This window comes from Aulonocara stuartgranti (genome assembly GCF_965226115.1).
Source record: "Aulonocara stuartgranti genome assembly, chromosome: 12".
NCBI lineage: Eukaryota > Metazoa > Chordata > Actinopteri > Cichliformes > Cichlidae > Aulonocara > Aulonocara stuartgranti.
The window spans coordinates 8,226,613-8,247,034 of NC_138948.1; the positions used below are offsets into that span (position 1 = coordinate 8,226,613).

The 20,422-nt window shown below is 37.7% G+C and overlaps 1 protein-coding gene across 1 annotated transcript; it reads right to left on the reverse strand.

Moving 5' to 3' along the window:
* Nucleotides 1-18,102: 18,102 nt before the first annotated feature.
* On the reverse strand, nucleotides 18,103-20,366 carry LOC309719167 (transmembrane protein 17A). The gene is made up of 4 exons (XM_082555086.1): nucleotides 19,910-20,366; nucleotides 19,534-19,640; nucleotides 18,998-19,111; nucleotides 18,103-18,752 (listed from the first exon to the last, which is right to left on the reverse strand). Exons 1-4 carry the CDS (start codon nucleotides 20,034-20,036, stop codon nucleotides 18,432-18,434), a joined length of 669 nt encoding a protein of 222 aa, XP_082411212.1. The 5' UTR covers nucleotides 20,037-20,366; the 3' UTR covers nucleotides 18,103-18,431.
* Between the last annotated feature and the right edge of the window lie 56 nt (nucleotides 20,367-20,422).

Below are 20,422 nucleotides of genomic sequence, written 5' to 3' on the forward strand. Positions count from 1 at the left end.
GATAACTCTATGACATGGTGTGGATCAGTTTCAGTGGTATTGATCGACATCCTGACATTTCAGATTAAAATCCACAGAAAATGATGGATTTTTTGTGGTGTATTGAATCCATGGATTGCTTTATTCTATTTGGAAACACCCTTTGGCTTAGAGTGTTTTGGCCCCATCTGTCACATTTATCCCGACAAAATGACCTTTTCTATTTCATATTTCCAAGAGCTATAGTCAGGCTGCCCTAATCTAAAGCAGTCTAGAGGATACTATTTCTAACAGTAACTAACTATAACCTGCTGGCTTATATGCACATAATAGAATTTACAGTACTATTACTGTATGACTTTAAACAATTCTATCTAAGACTGTCTTGAATAACTAAAACGGCAGTATGTCATATAATTGAATCATTTTGACACGTCAGTAATTGTCTGTAAAGTAAGGTAGCCAACAATGTAAAGTAGCTAAATTCCAAAGACATCTTGAGATGCAAAACCTATCCAAATACCACATGACTTACTGTTTATGTTTTTGCAAAAAGACAAAAAACCCTGTGGATGGTGAAATTTTAAAATGCATTAGTATGTATTTTTTGTTTCAGCTTTTGATAGCAGTTTAAAAATGACACTATCAACATTAAGACTGATTGCCAAGAAAACTTTCTTTCATTGCTGCCACTAGGGCTGACATTTTCTTATGCTAAATGGCATTGGATTTCCAGCAAAAGGGAAGTATGTTTACAATTCTGTATTATTGTAGGGTCTTTACCTCACAATATAAAGCACCTTCAGGCAGTCTGTTGTTGTGATTTGGCACTATATAAAAATAAATAAACTGAATTGAGCAAACTGGCCTGGAGCAGCTCGCAGTTAGGGTTTCAGAGTTACCGATGGACATCTTCAGCATGGCAGATCCAAAATTTTAAAAAAGCCGCTTCACTGGAGGAAGAACTTTTTTTTTTTTACACTGATTGTTACCTTACACCAAATACAAATATAATATACATTAGCTTTTTGAATCAAAGTACATTTAAATTCTCATCTATAAAATGGTATACTTATTTATAATAATAAGTACTGGCAAATAAAACTTAATTCTGTGGATATCAATTTTTAAACAAAGTATATCCAAGTAAAATGCCTTTCTTTCCTGAGTCTGTGGAACTCAAATAGGTTGTAATGTGTTTTAACTTTCAGAAAGCTCTCACCACCTGCAACAGTCGTACGCAGCATGCAAATTATATGCAGAGCAATGCACACTTCTCGAAAACTGCTCTATTTATGTGGTTTATAATGATAATGCATGACTGCAAAAAACAGTGTGTAGAAAAAAAAACACTCAAGAGGCGCTTGGTGCTAACATTTCTGTTAGAAATGAAGCAAGCTAACAAACACTTGGAAAGTCAAGCACTTTCTTTCATATGGACTTAGCTATGAGCTTTATTTTCACTTGTCTCTCTTTAAATTTAAATATTTTATTGCTTAGTACAGTAGCAACACTTTTAAGATTAGCCACGTTGCTAGTAGCAGCTAGCTGAAACAGTCTGAAATCATGGCCTTAAAAAAAAAAGGAAAAACATCCATGTCTGTTGTTGAAACTGACCAAGCGACCTACACTAAATTAAATAAGACAACAGGCATAAGGAGTAGGATACTTTGAAGGATTGCTAATATAAGGGAAGAACATGGACACTCCATTCCAACATTTTCTTTGTAAAATAAAGTGTGCTGGAGCCCAGTATATAAAAAGGAATACATGACAATGAAGGACTACTGTTTTTTCTTTATTTATGACTCTGTGTGCTGTATGATGGTTGTCAGATTATGAAGAAACAAGTGATACTTGTAGTGATATTTGTAAGCTCAGGTTGGTGAAGACATAGGCTCCTTAACAAACTACCTAGTCTGCAGAGCCATTCTTGGATGTATTTGTCAGTAGACTCAAATAAACTCATGTCTAAATAACAATGTATTGGCTTTGTTTCCTAAATTCAGATTTTTTTTTCTGTCTTTGGCATGAAAAACTCTCAAATGTCAGTTGTGTTCATGAAATTACATAAAGGACACATAATGTGTGAAGACATTGGCCTCATATTCCCCTGGAACAGGAAAGGAGTATCATGATTGATAAACAAAAGTAACAGAGCTTACCACTTTAAATAATACTGAGAAATACTCAACATTATTAAATACAGCAATATAAGTAGTGAAATAGAATATCCTTGTATATACATGTTTTTCCCCTGTATGTAGAAATGTATGTGTAGGTAAGGGGAATAAATATAAAAATCTCTACAGACACAATTAAACAAAATAATGTATGTGCTTTTTCACTTGTTAATCCATCGTGGACTTACATTTCCACTAATAAGGTTTATACTGTTTTATAATGTGTCCACATTTTTTACAACCCGACTAGATAGCAAATAGCAGCGTAAGCCCTTACCCGAGTGAGTAACAGGTTTGTCAATCCCAGAGGGGGAGGAAATCGGAAAGTATTTCATTTCTTTTGTCTCAACATTAATCAGTTTCCGAATGCCTCAAGGTGAACACTGGTAATCAAAAGGAAATAACCGGTATGACATTCATCTTTTCTGTGCGCTACGTAAAAACCTTGGAGACACAGAAAAGAAATAGTCCTTAGTACAAACCAATGGAAGAGCAACAAACCATTATTGTGACCTAATGATCAGTGGAGGTCAGAAAATGAAGCTGCACATGAACCCACAAATCATGGTTGAAAAAGAAGAGTCACTCCTCAGTTTCTACTTGAAGGTGCAGTGCTAAAGTTAGAAGCTTTGTTGTTTAAAACCCCCCAACTTTTTTCCCTTTAAGAGAAAAGCTAGAGTTATCGCAGATTTACTGTGGGATTGGTGACTCACGGTAATATTATCGCTCAACTGCAGTGCAAAAAGAAGCTCTTATTGCATCAGTCCAAAAGGGGATTTCACTGAAGTTCTGCATATCACTAGTGTCTTTGTTGCTCTGAGGCACAAACTTGTGAAAGCTTAAAAACTTTGCCCTTGTTTCAGTTAAAAGAAAATAAAAACATGTCAGTCTGGTGAAGTCTGGTATTGACTGATAATTGAAAACCCAAAACTATTAAATAGGGTTTGTTTGGAGGAACACACATTTAAATAGTGTTTGTTAATAATAGCCATGTAATGTTTCTAGTTATGGCTTCACTTCACATTCGACCTCTTGCCTTGGTGACTGTATCATATCAGTATCAGCAACATATTACAGAGACAGTCTCTTGACATTGTAACATACCTCCTGTATTTTATGAGACTGACATTGTTCCCTGGATCTCCTATGAGTGAAACCGCAGGAACATTCCCTATTTATGAGCCATATTGTTTGTGTGTGTGTGTTTGTTTTGATATTTCACTGGAAACGATGTCAAACAGTGTTGTTCTCTTTTTATTTGAATTTGATACTAAATTCAAGTGGATATTCTTGTTTCAGCCAATTCTTCCAAATACCCTACTCCCTTTAGTACACAACAGGTCATTATCATTCCCCAATATTGTGCTTAACACATTTAAACTATCCAACTAAATTCATTGTCAGGGGACTCTCTGTAGTGTTTGCCAGTCATTGTAAAACTGGACTGCCCATACAGCATACAGATTACTGGTGCAGCGAAATTGCAGCGTTGTCAATTATATCAGTGCATATTGCAACATCTGATCACGTTGTTTTTAACAGGGACATTAGCAGTCACATCAGGCCACAATATTTCTCACAGAGTGCAAATGATTAAAAGCGCTGGTTCTCACAGCAGCAGAAAAATCGAGACATTTCTCATCCATTACTGATGAGCCTGTTTAGCCTTCATAGATGAAACCCTGGATAGGCTCATTAGTCTTTGGTTTTTTATTTCCATATTTTAGTAAGACCAGAATTAGAAATGATTAAATACTTCATCTGAGTCATAATAATCCAGACCAGCCAACAGTAAACAAAGGTGTAGAAGGCAGAACTATAATACACATTTGCAGTGTGCAGAACACAATTTACTTTAGGCTCAAGCTTATTTATAAGTCCTATAAAAGTAGTTTGAACTCATTTTAAAGTCATCCCCTAATTCCCCACTGATCACACATAAATTAGAAAACAGAAAAATAATGTGTTGTGTGTCTCTTAATTTGTATGTGAACTGCCAGTGCCACCGAGTCACACCCGAAACCTCTCACCGCAGTCCTGCCTCCTTCAAAACTGTCTGAGAAATCCGTAAGTCTAGGAACAAATAGGCTTTCTGACAGACAAAATAAAATCAGATCAAAGATCAAGATCAAATATTTATTGAAAATAAAATCAGTATGCTGTCCTCCCTGACACCTCTCTGAACAGACAGTAGGTGCAATGGTCTTGGGTCGGTGACCCAGTGTTTTAGTTTTTTGTATTATTATTATTATTATTATTATTGATCTTGGATTTGATCATGGTTTTTTGACTACTAGTGTTTTTGGTTCCGATTTTGTATTTCTTGCTTTCCAGTTCTTCTTGGTTTGTGATTTCTTGTTCTTAGGTTTTGGTTCCTGTGTACTTGTGTTTAGCGTAGGTTTAGTTCAGTGTCAAGTCTGTGCCTGTCGTGTTTCCTGTTTTACTTTGAAAGTGCATGTCTCATGTCAGCATGTCTGGATTGCTTCCCCTTGTCTTGTTAGCTCTGATTTCTCCCAGCTGTGTTTCCCTCCTGTCTCCCATTCCCTTGTTGTGTATTTTAGCTCTGTGTTTTCCTTGCTGTGGTGTGTTGTACCCTCACCAAGCTGTGTGTTCTGTCTGCCCGCCTGCCTAGTTTATTTTGTACTTTCAAGTTTAGTTAGGCGTCTAGCAATAAAGCTGCTTTTGAGTCTAAGTTTCTGTCTTTGTGTTTGAAATCATATAATAAAACACTAAAACTCACACTGAAGCTAATAAATACTAAATTAAAACTAAACTTAAATATGCAAACCTATTATGGAAACTAAGTGAAATTACACTGAATGTAATGAAAATGTTAGAATGATATAAAATAAAAAACTAATTAGAAATATTAAACTATAATAACCATGTTGATAGTCATTACATGTTTTCATTTTGATAATTATGGCTTTTAGCAAATTAAAAATCTAAAGTCTATGATTTGAAATGATTAGAAAATTACACTACAGAAATGTCAAACTTATGTAAACTGTGTTCATTTATTCATTCAATTCTTGATTAGCACTCCTTTATCACAAATTACTTCAGTAATGCCACGTGGCACACAAGCAATTGGCTTATGTCAGTGCTGAGGTTTTATTGCTTTGAAAGACGACTTCAACTTATCTCTATTTTTGGGTTGGATGGTTCTCTTCTTCCTCTTCACACTATCACACAGATTCTCTATGGGGTTCACATCAGACAAGTTAGCTGGGCAATCAAGCACAGAAATAACATGGTCAGCAAACCAGTTGGCAGTAGTTTTGGCGCCACTGGCAGCTGCTAAGTCCTGCTGGAAAAGAAAATTGGCATATCTGTAAAGCTTGTCAGCAGATGGAAGCGTGAAGCACTCCTGTGGATGACTGCACTGTCATCTACCAGCAACCACCAATACCAGCATATGATATGGCACATCACATCATAAATTTAAAATTTCAAAATGAAATGCAGAATTTACTTTCATTTGAAAAGAAGACTTTGGAAGACTGAGCAACAGTCCAGGTCTTCTTCCCCTTAGCCCACATAAGATGTCTCTGATGTTGTGTCAGCTTCAGATGCTTGATATTAGGAATGTAGGAACTGCAGTCATGCCTTTTGCTCATGCATAATTTTCTAGCACACTTTTCCCTTGTTATCAACTTTTCATTAATATGGTTCGACGCAGCACTCTGTAAAACAGCAAGCCTTTTCAGCAGTGACCTTCTGTGGCTTACCCTCCTTGTGGAGAATATTAATCATCATCTGGACAACTGTCAAGCCAGCATACTCCACGAAGTTTTAATTTTGATGATTCTTAGTCATAATAATCAAAACTAAAGCAAAAAGTGCTTGAAATATTTGTTTTTTAACATATGTTGTAAATGAATTTTACTTCTTGATATTATACATTTTTTTAAATGCACAAAAGTTGAAAACAGGGGAAAACAATATGTCGGAAACCCTTCTTCTGTGGGGTCGAGTGCAAAATGCAGCAGTTGTTTGTTATTAAGAAAAAAGACTTTAGCATGGCACATTATTGGAGCCAGAAAAGATACACAAGGAGATTATCTTCACAAGAAATAAGTCTGGTCTTTTTAGTAAAATAACTACAGCAGAAAATTAACAAAGAAGTTATATAATAGGATTTCACACAGACAAACACGAAAGCTGCTCATCTTCAGCCAACTTCCACTTAGATTTCACTGGAACAACATGTAATTTCATCCAAGCCAGCCACTTCCTCCCTCCTCCGGCCTCATCCAGCATGTTCACAGCTCAGGAGATAAAGCAATCAGAAGACTTTCAGGAAATCAAACAATGCTGCATTTCCTGCCAAGGAGAGATGTCAATCAAGTCGACCCCAAGGTCCAGGCCAGTTTACTTGTGTGAGTGAGGATCTAGGAGACCTATTTCATGCCATCAGTGTCAACACTGATAGCAGATGAAGCGTTCACTGCCGATGCTGGATCGCTACATTTAGTCCTATTCAAGATTTCTTTTTACTCTTCATTGTTTGGTTTCATTTTTTCCTTGTGTATTTGTTTTTGACAAGAAACATTTTTAGTGTTTGCAGTTGAATCCTGCCCGCGATCGAGCTATGTTAGCGAGATTTGAAAATTTTCTAAGCAATCTTTCTCTCCATTTTTTTTTTATCCATTCTGTTTGGCTTGTAATATTGCTTCTATAACCTAATCACTATAGATAACTTCTAGATATATTAATGAGCAAAAATATATAGGATATAAATGGAATTTTCCCAAGATCACAAAAACAAAAAAGAAGGATTTGAATGCATTCTCTCAAGTCTTAAAAACCAGGCGTATATAACAATAGCTGGAATATCTACAGTATGTTCCTAGTGGAATCCACTAAGTCAGTTTTATTCCCCATTCGCACTTATATTCATGTAACACTTCACTTCATGCCTCTAAGCACTTAATATCATACTCACAATCCAAAGGATGAATCAGTTAAGAACACTTCAAAATGCACACTAAAAAGATCAAACCACCGACCTGCTGATTAATACAGTAGATGACCTGCTCTACCCTCTGAGTGCCCCTGCACAAAGTGTACAATCGTTCTCTTTCCCTGAGCGGAAGCCTAAAAGACAAGTTATATGTAAGTGTTACAAATAACTTGTCCTAATACTAGTACAAGTCTTATCCTAATGCTAGTTTTAGGGATTTAGTTTTGTCGCTGATTTACTTAAACTAAGGTAACTGTAGCAATCAGCCAGCTGTGACTGGCAAGTCAGCATTTTTTCTTTCAATTTATTAACCACCAGTTATTGTTTTCTGCAAATGTTCTCAAGAGTTTCTCTAAGGAGCTTGGAAAGAAAAGCGTCTGGACTTCTTTCGTCTGGACGCTTTTCTTTCCAAGCTCCTTAGACTACGATGACCTGGATGACTGAGATGCTTCACAGACTCTAGAGTTTCTCCTTCTCTGATTATAGTTCCACATCATTAGCACTGGAAATAAATATGGACTTACATCAGCATAACCACAAAACAGCCTTGGATGAAACACTTTTCTTCCAGCACTGAAGTAAAACACAGTCTCTTTTTAGACAGTTGTTCATCACACAGCAGTGACTTACAGGCATATGCTTGCGTTTTTAAAAATTCATTTCTATAAGTTTTCATCACGATGCCAGATTCTGTACTGTCTTGCTTCTGTCTTTCTCGGTAGTTGTCTTCAGTGTCATTATCATTCACGTCATGCTCATGGACCAGAGCCAAGACCTTGATTGGATCAAGAGTCACAGAACTTCAAGTTTTAATTGAATTGAAGCTGCTCTCCCCAGGAGTCTACCAGTGGTCCGTGGAAAGAAATGACTAAGCAGGGCATTAAGAATAAGCATGAGACGGTTAAGGGTGCATTAACTGGAGGCTTAAAAGAGGCTAATAGCAACTAAATATCAGTACTGTGCCAATGAAATTTTTCTTCTAAGTGTAGCATGACATCAGAATTAGAAAAAATAATAATATAAAAACAAATCAATATTCTATGCTTGCATGACTATTTCGTGAGCGTGTCTTTCAGCTCTTTTCAGCTCTGTGTATGCATATGCATATAATATATGTGTACATATGGGACTCACTTGAAGAACTGTCAGCACCCTCTGATATGTTTTTCCCTCAGCTGTTTGTCAGCTTGCAGGCAGCTCGATCATCCGGCTAACTATCACAGTTAAAACATGTTTTCCCATAAGCGCCTTTGGAGAATTCTAAGAAGCTCAGTGGCTTCCAGCTTCTGCTGTTGCTGCCTCCTGACAAAAACAGAGAGGCAAAACATGCAGAAAATAGAGTTCAGAAGCAACCACTTTAGGGGAGATTGGGAAATAAATCATGCTTTGTGAATGAATTATTATTATTATTATTCAAACATTTATTAGCATTTTCTTGTGTTTGGGCGTACAAGCGCACCCACACACACGCACACCAAATGTTTTCATACTGTCGATCAATTAGCTTAACTGCTCTTATCCTCCTGGAATCTCACAGACCAAAGACTTTAGTGCTTTTGTCTGAAAACACCTCAAACAGAAACCAGCCCAGCCTGAATCAAACTGGCAGGCCTGCAACTGTTTCATCCCAGCTTGGAAATGGAACTCTGCTGCTCAGTTTTTTTTAATACAAGTGCCCAAATGAGCCTCATATTCATATTCATATCATCAAACTCTCTTTTGAGAACAAAGGAAGAGCTGGTCAAATGCTACTATAGCAAGCGATTTATCTGAAGAACCATAACTTCATACAGAATATGTAATATAAATCAAAGGTTTGAGAAAATAGAGCTGACAGTGATTTAACTTTTGAAAAATCTTGAAAAATTAGTTGCATAGCTGATATCAAATTGAAGATTAAGCTTGAAGAAAATGTGAGATGGAAAATCAGGTCTTGAAAGCACCTGCAGTATTCTGGGCATTGTACTAGATTGTTGTGATGACAAAGGACCTGAGCCAGGAGGCAACGTTTTCGATTTATCTATAATCCAGCCCTCACCTATGGTGAGTTCTGACCAAAACAATGAGACTGCAGATACAAACACTATGAATCTGTTATCTGTGTGAGGTGGCTGTAGAGATGGAGTGAAGAGCTGGAGTCTGAGTCTCTGATGACTCACTTGGTTGGTTTATGCTTCCAGAGCGCCTTACTTTAACTCTCTGGAAGGATCTCATCTGGCCTTGAGATTCCTCAGGAAAAACAAACAGCAAATTGTTGCTGGAGATAAGAGTGCCTGAAATACTCCCCTTAGTATTTTGCCACATGGGTAGTGCCAGCAGTGGATATTCTGTAGTAAATTACTAACCACAGTGATATTTCAGATACTTCTGGAGGTCACAAAGGAGCTTAAAAAGAAAACAACTGGACTTCTTTAAGTTTCGTAATGTCATGTGACCCTCTAAGCAAGTCCTTAAACCAAAGGGAAAAGCAATTCATGGTGTTCCACTGATTGTTTGTATTGTGAGAAAGTCTATCCTTGTCACTTCTGTCTGCTTGCAAACTACTGAAAACACTACCAACAGTTAATGTGATGAGTAGAGTGTGGATTGTAATGTGGAGGATCTAAATGTGAATGTGAAACCAAAGAACGAACTGAAAATGAGCCTTTAATGGCTGATGCAAATAGAAACAAAAGGGAAGAAAGCAGTCATCCAAAAACCAAAGCATGAGGAATAATTCTAAGGACATGAACAGCCTACATCCAAGGACAACTTGACAAGGGTAAAAGGACACACTGCACTATTATATATGCATATAGAGGACTATTCATTAATGATAAACAGGATGGAGAGGAACACAGGTGAGCAACAGGTGAAAACAATCTGGGGATCATTGGAAAACACTAAAGAAGCAAAACTAACAGAAAAACAACAGAAAATAACCAAGGGAGACAATAATACTAACACTAAATAAGATTTATGAGACAAAGAAATGAAAGGGACCAAGGTATAAACACAGTATGAGACAGAGCGAGGCCAAAGAGAAAAGCTGGGGAGGCTACTTCTACTAAATTATAATAAAAATAGACACAAAGCAAATCTCATCACAATAAGTAAACACAAAACTAAAGACCTTGTAATGCAAGAATAAGACTGACAGAAAACTAAACTAATAGGAAATCTAAAAATTCAAACAAAAAGTTAGAACCTCAAACACCAGAACAACAAAACACCACAAATAAACTAAGGTTGTAATATATAAGCTAACAATCAAAAAACAAGAATTCAGCACAGACCAAACAAGAGAACCCAGGGATCACTACAGGTATGCTAAAGAATGTTCACAGCATGCACACTGTGATATAGTGAAATCTGGAGGGATTGGAAAGCTATCTTGTAAGATTATACTTGCACATTATTCATCCTAGTTATTTGTTAGGATTTTCTAGACTGTTGTTAAGCAAAACACCATCACACAAATGAAAACCAGCTGTAGATTTGTGTAATGCTACTGGGTTTTTTTGTTTTGTTTTTTTGCCTGTCCCGTTTTGGCTCTTTTGCCATCAGAATTATTGTCTAAAGGCGAAGAAAGATGCCCAACGGATTTACTTTACCAAATGGACCATCCCAGCCTTGCTGTAATGCTCTATTTGATTCACCTTTTATTGTTTATTTTATTTTATTTTCACTTGCTAAATACAGGACCGATTTGACTGGGGAAAAGAAAGGGGAGAAAGAAAGAGGGAAAGAAAAACAGCAGGGAAGAGGGATGGGGATAAAGGGCAAAAAACAAAAAACAACAAAATAAGTTAATTACCTGATATTTGTTGTCTTACACACACACACACACACACACACACACACACACACACACACACACACACACACACACGACGGAGGGTTACATTGCATCATATTGCACCATGTGCCTTCTAATATTAATGATATGATCATCACTGATTTTAGTATTACTAATTACTAAAATCTTGGTAATACTTTATTGATCCATATATGCACGTACACAAAACTAAACAGATGTGCATTATGTCACATCTGTTTATTTTGCAGTGTAATGTGGAGTTGCAGCATTTAAATTACATGCTATGAGATTTGAGACTTACAGCAGTGTTTGCTCTCCCTTAGCTCCTCCTAAAGCCTGCACCTCACTCCTCCAGGTGCAATTAAAGCACTGAAAAATTCTCTGTGTTGGAGGAGAGGGAATAATTCTCAAGTTCACGAAGGAGAAAGAAAGCATAAGTTAATATAATGAAAAAGTCAGGATAACTGCAGACTGCATTTTCCAGCACTGATAACGGTAGTGTATTCACCTATACTTAGAGGAGCATTTCCCACCACACACACACACACACACACACACACACACACACTTGAAAAATAACTTACAATTACACCTCTTTCTTTGCAGGCACCTCCCTGGAGCAGGACAATATCGAAGGTCTTGAAAGCAAAATAGTGCATTTGTACAGTCTCTTCAACAGCCAAGACTATAGTATATCCATGAAGTGTCAAACGGAAGTGCCCTTGAGAGAGATGACTAACCCTCATCAGTTGACTGCTCCTTTGATTAGTTAAATGGCTCAGCTGCAATTCACATCTGCCCAAGTGTAACATTCCTGTCCTCTTTTCATTTATTGTTTAAACCAAACTCACTGTAGTTTATTGTCGAAATAACTTTGAATAACTTTGTTTACAAATTAAATGGACTTTGTAGAAGTGGCAGCAAATTACCATAAAGCTCCAATATAGGTACTACCCAAGGGCCTTTATTACACAGGTTGCAGCTTGTGACACAAAACTGAGAAAGTCATATGGAAGACCATGTATTAACGCTACTATGTTATGCAGGCTCTAGAAATGAAATGAAGTACTTCCATGCATCATGTGTAACTAGAACCCGCGTCAAAAAAAAAAAGAAAGAAAAACATGGAAATCTGGAATTATAACAAATAAAGCCAAAAATGAATATAACAGGATTCCAGTCCTTCATCAAGGCTCTGAGTGCTTTTTATTGAATCTTGTCTGCTAAGGGAGAAATAAAGGCTGGCTGGCTCTGGCTCATGTAAGGCCAGAGAAAGTCTGTAAAATAACACAAACCAAAACCTCCTCCCTCCAGTGCAGCAGTCTGTCAGCCATACCAGGATCCTGATGGCAGCTGCATGTCACCAGTCACACCATGTGTGAATACAAGAAGACAGCTGAGCTAGTGAGGCCCCAGGTTGTGCCAGACGAGTGTAACTCTCAATTCACTCCGCAACTTCCTGCTGCCATGCGCCCCAGTCCAAGTTCATTCTTGTTAGCCAAAAAGTCTTTAAGGACTCCCTCAACAGTTGCAAAATACAAGTGGCAGCATGCTGCTTTCAATGACATTGAAATCAGGTAATGGTGCATTCCCTTTATACTTCAATATATATTAATGCTTATAAAAAAATAAAAATATCATCTGCCTTTTGTCTGAGTGAAAGAAAATTGCTGACAACAAAGATAAAGAACAGCTGGAAAACCTGTGCAGACAATATATGGCAATATATGCAATTTCAAAACACGGTATTTTGTTTACCTGTCTGGCTAGTCTAGCAGTAAGAGAGCCAAAGGGACAAATACCAGGTTGATTTGAAAGTTTTGTTGCAGATTTTAAGCAGCATTTTTGCATTTTGCAGATGTGCTGCTAGCAACCTCACATCACACTGATTCCACTGGATCATATATCAAGGAAGCTTCTCCGCCCCATATGATTTGGGTGGAAATGTATTTGGACCAAGGTTGGATCAGCTTCTTCAGACCACAGATAATACCAATACTGTCAATATATTGTGCTGTGAAAATAGATTTAGCAATAAGAACATACCTGGAATTTTTGCCCTAATTCCCCATATTATCTTCAGCATCCACAAGAAGTTAGGCTGTTTCAGAAGAAATCAATAGATACATGTGGTTGAATATGGGAGCATGGGGGACTATTCATCGCATGATATTTGCCTTCAAATCTCAGATCAGTTATTTATGTATTTATTTATTCCCACAATGATCATTATTATGCCACCATTCCAAAAAAACAAAACAAAAAAACCTTATCACAGCTAATGCATCTGTCAGATCGTCTGTATTTATGTTTGTGTGTCAGATGGTGAGGTATTCAGTTGTTACTACAACACTAAGGGCAAGGAATATGGCAGGCAGATGGATTGCTTCAATGGTGTAGTTAAATATCATTTGTAATGAAAGAGGATTTACAACTTCTGCTGCTGAACATTTCAGCTGTTGGTTGGCAAATGTAAGAGTTACATTTTCTGAGCAGTGAAGAGTGTTGGACTATCTAAAATTCACTATCGTCTTAGAAGATTTAAAGATCTACTCAGCAGACACCCTGCTGTAATCTTGGTTGTCGATAACCATCCACTCTCATCACATGTAATTCAGATGCAAACATGTATGGATGGATATGAGAAAGAGCCATTTCAAAACAAGCAACTATTGCTTAGCTTGTTTTCAAAATCTTAATCTGGAAGTGAAGATGCTCACATTAGAGCACTGGGTCCTGCTTATAGGAATTCAGAGAAGGGGCAGCCAATCACAGGAGGGCAGGATTTTTTTTTGTTTTTTTTACTTCTCTAATGGAATCCAGATATAACAATATAGAGCTGGAAATTAGTGTTTAGTAAGGCTGTTAAAAACAGCGCCCCTCGATTTACACTCAAGGCAATAGATTCTCCCATGTCATCAAACCCTCAGATTTAATACTGCTGCTATAGATAAAATATTCCATCTGTACTGTATGCTGAGTATCCGTTTAAACCACAGGGAGAAGTGAATTGCCCTGCCATTCCACTCGCCCAGGTAATCAGACCCCAAATTGAAAATATCCAGCTGCCAATTTCAGTCCAGTTTCAATATTCCCTGCCTGCCAGTGTGATGTCGCGTTTCCTGCAGGCTGTAAAGGTGGAGACAATATAAGTGGCTTATGAATGAAATTTGAATTTCATGGCCCAATATCATTTAGAGTCAGTAATTGAGCAATATGTGTCCTCTATAAAATGTCTTCTGCTTATTCTGATTTGACTGGTGAAGCAGCTGGGTCATCACAATGGCATCAAATAACAGAACCATACATGTGTCTCCATCAACTACCGTATTGCCCCTTCTTTGCAGACACTAAGGTCTAACCAACTGTATCTAGGAAAATGAATTAAAAAAAACAAGATTGAAAAATATCCCAGAGGATTTACCACTGAGCCCCTGTTAGACGTTGTATATTTTTGAAAGAAATTCCCCTCAATTTTTAATGGAAACAGGTTATAGAGGTATAGCGGTGTGCTCTAGAGGAGGGTCGGCTGCTAATGTGCTATTTATTTAACAAGTCTTTAAAAAAAAGGGGGAAACAAAATACAAGAAGGCTTCAGACAGTTAAACATTTTAATATTTTAAACAAGAACGTGAAAAAAAAGTGAGTAAAATTGAAAAAACAGTTTAAGTACTTTAAGTGTGTCGCAGTCTTCATAAGCCACACCTGCAAGTCCTTGTCCTCAGCTGTTTCTGAGGAAAATTTCTCCTGAAACTTGAAGTGTTTTGAAAGTTCTTTAAAGGTTTGTTTTTCTCAGGCTATGAGACAGCTCCTTTTTTTTATATATGCTGGATTTGCTTTTTAAGTTGAAAATTTTATTGTGTGGCATTTCTGTGTGTGTAATACCTGAACCTAATTCAGTGCTGAATAGCGGTCCCAAACTTCTTTTTTTTTTTTGCTTTGGCTTTTGTCTAATTCAGAAAGCAACACCAGCAGGGCTGAAGAGTTTTGATTGCCCTTTCAATACAAACCCAAGCAGACATTACCTAAACAACAGTATATCGAGCATTTTTACTAAAGTATTTTCAGCCAAAGAAGCATTTATTGTTTCATCACAACAAAAAATGTTTATAGAAAATAATTAGCATAAAAAAAGAAACAAAAAAAAAACCCCTAACGATTTAGTAACTGGTACTAACAACTTCTCACCATAATTTATATTGAAGCTGGACTATAATAGTCTGTGAGGGTAAGGCTCATTGTATAAGCACCTGGAATTGAGAGGGCAGGAACACTTCCAGGCATCTTGGCAGCACTGGCAAGCTCTCCACCATGAAGGATTACTGAAATAAGGCATAAGGATGTCCCTGTGATGTCTTGGATATTGCCTCCCGCTGGTGCTTAGCACAGCCTCGTCAGTCACATTTGTGATTACCTCTGAGCTGTACCCAATCATAATTAAGGTGATGACATTCTCACTAATGCACGGCTGACGATGAGCTATGCTGCTGAATTTTGGACACGACGGGAAGAAGAAAACTTTTGCAGAAGAGCATAAAAAGCATGAGGCAAGCAATTTGTTTAGTGAGACGAAAAAGAAAATGCAACAAGACTATTAAAGGCTATTGTTCGGTGCGTGCTAAAGAAAGGCGATTTGATGAGGGAAAAGGTGCAAGGAGCTGCTTCAGATGTGACCACTGTGTCTCCAGGGGGGTGATTTCTATTTCATTTCTTCCCCACCAGCTGAATAATCTCACTCTGCAGCACCTAATAGGAGTTCATAATTAAAACCAGATATATAGAGAAGTAGGATGAACATGAAGTACTCTCTGGAGAATGGAAAGTCTGAACATGATGCTAAAATAAAGATGAAAACAAGACTGTTGTACTACTATCTTTTAGTAGCCACAGTGAATGTTTAGTGGCAAAAATACATACATTGAAAAAAAAGCTCTTATTAATAGTTTCAGTCCACCTTTTCTCTTTTTGTCCCTCTTTGACTTTACTGAGGAGAATAAAGACAATAAACATGATTTATCACTGTGCACATGAATTGACTTGTTCTATAAAGCTATGAAGTAATACAGTAGTTCTTCTTTAAAATCTGACTCAAAACAGCATAGAGCCCACAATCAGCTCCTACTCTCTACAATTGTCTAGTTAATGTGGGAGGAATTCAAAGTAATGACAAATTACTCAAACTCTTTTTTTCCTAGTGCTGAAGGAAACAAATTTCAGCATGATCTGCACTGTAACCATTCAGCCAAACACAACGAATTCATGTACGATTATTTTTATGACAGTGACTTTTAGTGTTAAAAATGTCAAAGCATGAAACATGGTCTGAGGTGTGAATGCTGGAACACATAATCACAGCAGCTGCATCACTAGTTCAAACAGTTGGGACCGAACACTACCCAATGTATAAAAACTGAGAAAAACTAATGGGTACCAAGGTGCAGCTGGGCAGGCAGGCAGGTGAACCTAATCAGGTGATGAAGTGAGAGACTAATGATACAACCCGGCATAAGTGGAGATGTCCATGCACGTTCCTATCAAAAACCTATGCTCTAACTTTCAGTTACACACACTCATCACCCCTCAAGTCACTAGTTAGACTTAAAAAAGGAAGATGCCGGAGGGTTGACATGGTAATTATTTCTTCTGTAGTCTTTAAAAGAATCCCCACTTAAACACTGTGTGTAAATATATTGTGCAGGTAGATGCTTACAAAGATGCAGGGACACATTTTTGCATGTTTAAATATGGCCATAAATCACTTTTGTGGTGCATATTTATGCTGTTGCAGATGACAGCAGCTTTAAATTATTTCCTTTTTATGGGTTTAGATTCTGCTGCTAATAATAAAATCATGACTAAACTACTTTTTTCTGTTTTTATCAGTGGTTTACTTTATTTTGCTGTTGTGGTGGAAACACCACACCAAGCTGTTTCGTTATCAGTACTAATGGCTGTTTCCTTAAACTCTCTAAAGTTACATAAATACATAAATACATAAATACAACTTATGGCTTTACAGTTTATGTTCAACTAACTCTTGAATTCTTAGGGAGGGGAGGGGGGAGGGGTTCAAATCCTTTTTTAAAAGATGCAGTAATATGCAAGCTTATGTTTAGGGTATCGTTTACGCATCTGCTTCTGCATACAGTGCATAATTTCCACCCTCTAAAGGTTTTTCTATTTCCTCCTCTCCATGAACCATGCAGCAACCACTGCAGCTTGTTGTTTCCTGAATGTAAAGTAGAGCGGAATAAGCATGTTGTATCACAGAAACTGTGTCTCTCAAGTAACCGGGTTCTTATCTGTTTAATGCACCACTCCCTAAATAATTTCTCACCAGGAAAGAAATATTAAATCACACAACAATGTTATTTTAAAAACCAGTCAGGCATATACAATGACAATTAGAAGTAAGAGGTTACAATTAAAATGATGTTATTGATTTTCATGTATACTTGACTTGGAGTTAAAAACGATTAAAAAAATACCTCATTTCCGAATGTAGACAGGGCTAACCTTTAATTCTCTGCCAGAGGGTTTCCTGATCAGGACATGTGGTGCATAATAATCTATACTCATTGGACTTTGCAACACTGTCAGATGATCCCCCATCCCTCTTTTGGTCACTGACTGCCACTGTGTGGTCATAAATATTTAACACAGTTCTGCTACAATTCAGTTTACACTCTTTTACTGTACAAGGTTTAAAAAATTTGATTCCTGCAACCCACTTATCAGATTGTAATACGGCATCCTGTAGCCATGACTGAGATAAATTAGAAATCTTTTTTTATTGAAGTATCACAGTCCTCCCAGAAATAGGCTGAAATATACCTGGGGAGAGACTCAACTTTTCTTGTGGGCAAGAAGGTAATCTGCCTCGGCAAAATAATTCCGTTCCACCAACACTACAGGCTCCATCATCCATCATCATTAAGAAAGGAAAGGAAAAAAAGGAAACACTATAATACTGATGAAAGCAGCCACAAGCACTGTACTGCCTTGTATTTCTGATCTAATTTTATTGTTTGATAGTGTGTTTTACCTTACTCCCCTGTAAATGTGTCACTCCATGACAGTTTGGCTGACGTGGCATCAAGTTTTGACATTGAGGCTTGGGCTAAAATGTTGTTTTTCATCTTTTAAAAACATCAGTAAATGTCAGAATGTGGCATCAGAGTTAGTATGTGATTTTTATTTTATTTTTCAAAGGTCTGTCATTTTATACACCATCAAAAGCCATACAGAAAGATCTAGAGCACCCAAATTTCAGCACAACAGTGGCCTAAAAAGTTCTGAATTCTATGCAGTCATAATAAACACAGACCCGCAGAGCAGAGTTTTACAAAATAGGTGGTTTCTAAATGCTTTCTTTTAAATAATAAATGAATGCTCACACTCATGCTTTGGCAGCTGTTGAAGATTTTCTGGAAAGTTTCAAATATGTGGTTCCTACAACACTAGATTTGATACCTATGTTATTAGGAAAGGATGGATGTTTGCTTTAATTGTAGATATCCTGGGTGGCTGACACTGGCAGCACACTGCGGTGATAAGAAAGCCCATATACTGGGCTCATCCCTGTGTGGTGGAAGCTGTCCACCTTGCCAAGCTGCCGCAGATGGAAGAGCAGGGTGAGCTTTCGGGTCATGGTTCTAAGTGCCAAGAAGGAGGCCAGGATCTGGGCGAGCAGGAAGAGGAGATAGAGGGAGTGGACAGCTCTCTCCAGAGGCAGGATGATAATTCCTTCATCGGTCAGGAAGAACAGCAGCACTGGCAGCTGGAACATGAAAGACAGGAGCCAGAAGGCTGCCAGCTCTGGCACCTGATGACAGGGAGGAAAAGAGAGAAAATTTGGGTTGGCGTGCACAAACGATGAAAAGATGCAGCAGTCATCCATCAAGTGCTCTGGTTGAATCCACATGAAAGCAAAGACACACATTCACTAAAACTCAGTAGGCACTTGTAGCCACAAGCAGGTAGAAAACTCCGCAGTTTCCTCCTCTGTGTTTTTTCAGGGTTCATAAAAGAGCTTCATGTAGTTCAGTGCAAGATATAAATTTGAAATACCTTTTCTTTGAGGTTGCCAGTGTAGCTCAGATAAAGTCGAACCACTTCGATGACCGTTAGTAGGATCATCCCAGTAATGAGCAGAGCTTGATAGTACCCAGGAAGATAGTAGAACTGGCAAAAGTGAAGGGCTGTAATTAATGAGCATGATCAAGGAGTGAGTGTGTGTGTGTGTGTGTGTGTGTGTGTGTGTGTGTGTGTGTGTGTGTGTGTGTGTGTGTGTGTGTGTGTGTGTGTGTGTGTGTGTGTGTACACACAGGCATGTTAGATTTTTATGTAAACTTTTTTTTCAAAATATTGATGAAACAAGTTTTATTTTTCAAAAAGACAGTGGATGTTGAGTTCACTGCTTGTGCCTCTTCTGAGTTTATGTGAGGAGGCTTAGTGTTCATTTTGAAGACACCACTAGATGGAGCCAAAGTCAAACGTTTTCGAATTGATACACTGGGCTTAGTAAATAGATTCGGTTCATCAAAACCTGAACTGTTGACTTCAAGAGGAATACTTCTATTCTCTTGTGTGTGTTTGGCACTAACCTTTACTTCCAGCATGAACACAGCTGAAAACCACCAACAAGGAAAATAAAACATATTGAAATACAGGAGCATTTGAAGGGGGAGGTGAGAAACCAGCTCGTTGACCACTGCAAGACAAATAACAGTGCACAAAACATTAAGTTGAAAAACTGAAGTGAAATTTGACCAAACGAAGAAAAACCTTTAATAGCTGACGTTACAACAGATCTAAAAAGAAGCAATCTGCGCACTGTGATTTACTTGAGAATTAAGTCATAAGATGTCTTGTCCAATCTCTGATCTCTGCCTTTACATTCTCCAGTACGAGATAGCATTGTGCTGTATAGTAAACATATTAAACTAAAGTTCCAAACAGTCTTTGGAAGCACAAACTAACCAGATGCATCCTCTTGCTCCCTGGTGAAGTCACTGTCTGCTGTCCTGTTGTTTGTGAACACAGAACCTCCCATAGACACCAGACCCAGCGGCAGGTTTTCGGGAACAGGCGAGTAAAACACAGGCATTGTTGACAGAGGTGGTGATCATGACAGAGCCAAGGAGTCAGGAGGTTTACAGTTCCAAAAATATGTTTTCAGTATCTGTTGCTCATTTTTGTCTTAAGTTAATCAATCGCACAATACCAGGCTAGAAGAGATACAAGTGGACACATAAAGGCACATGCTGGCAGACGCTACTGCTAATCTGATTATTGTGAAGGAGGCGGGCTGAAGATTAGCCTGAAACAGTTGCATGCTTACTTGAAGTTAGTGTCCATCTATGATGATAATTTGATTTTCTAATTAGGGAATTCAGCAGATACTTAAACTTTATAGAGATAAAGTTGCACGTACTCTTTGCAGTATGTTTGAAAATTCTACATTCTTTGTACACATATTTAAAGCGAAGGTTC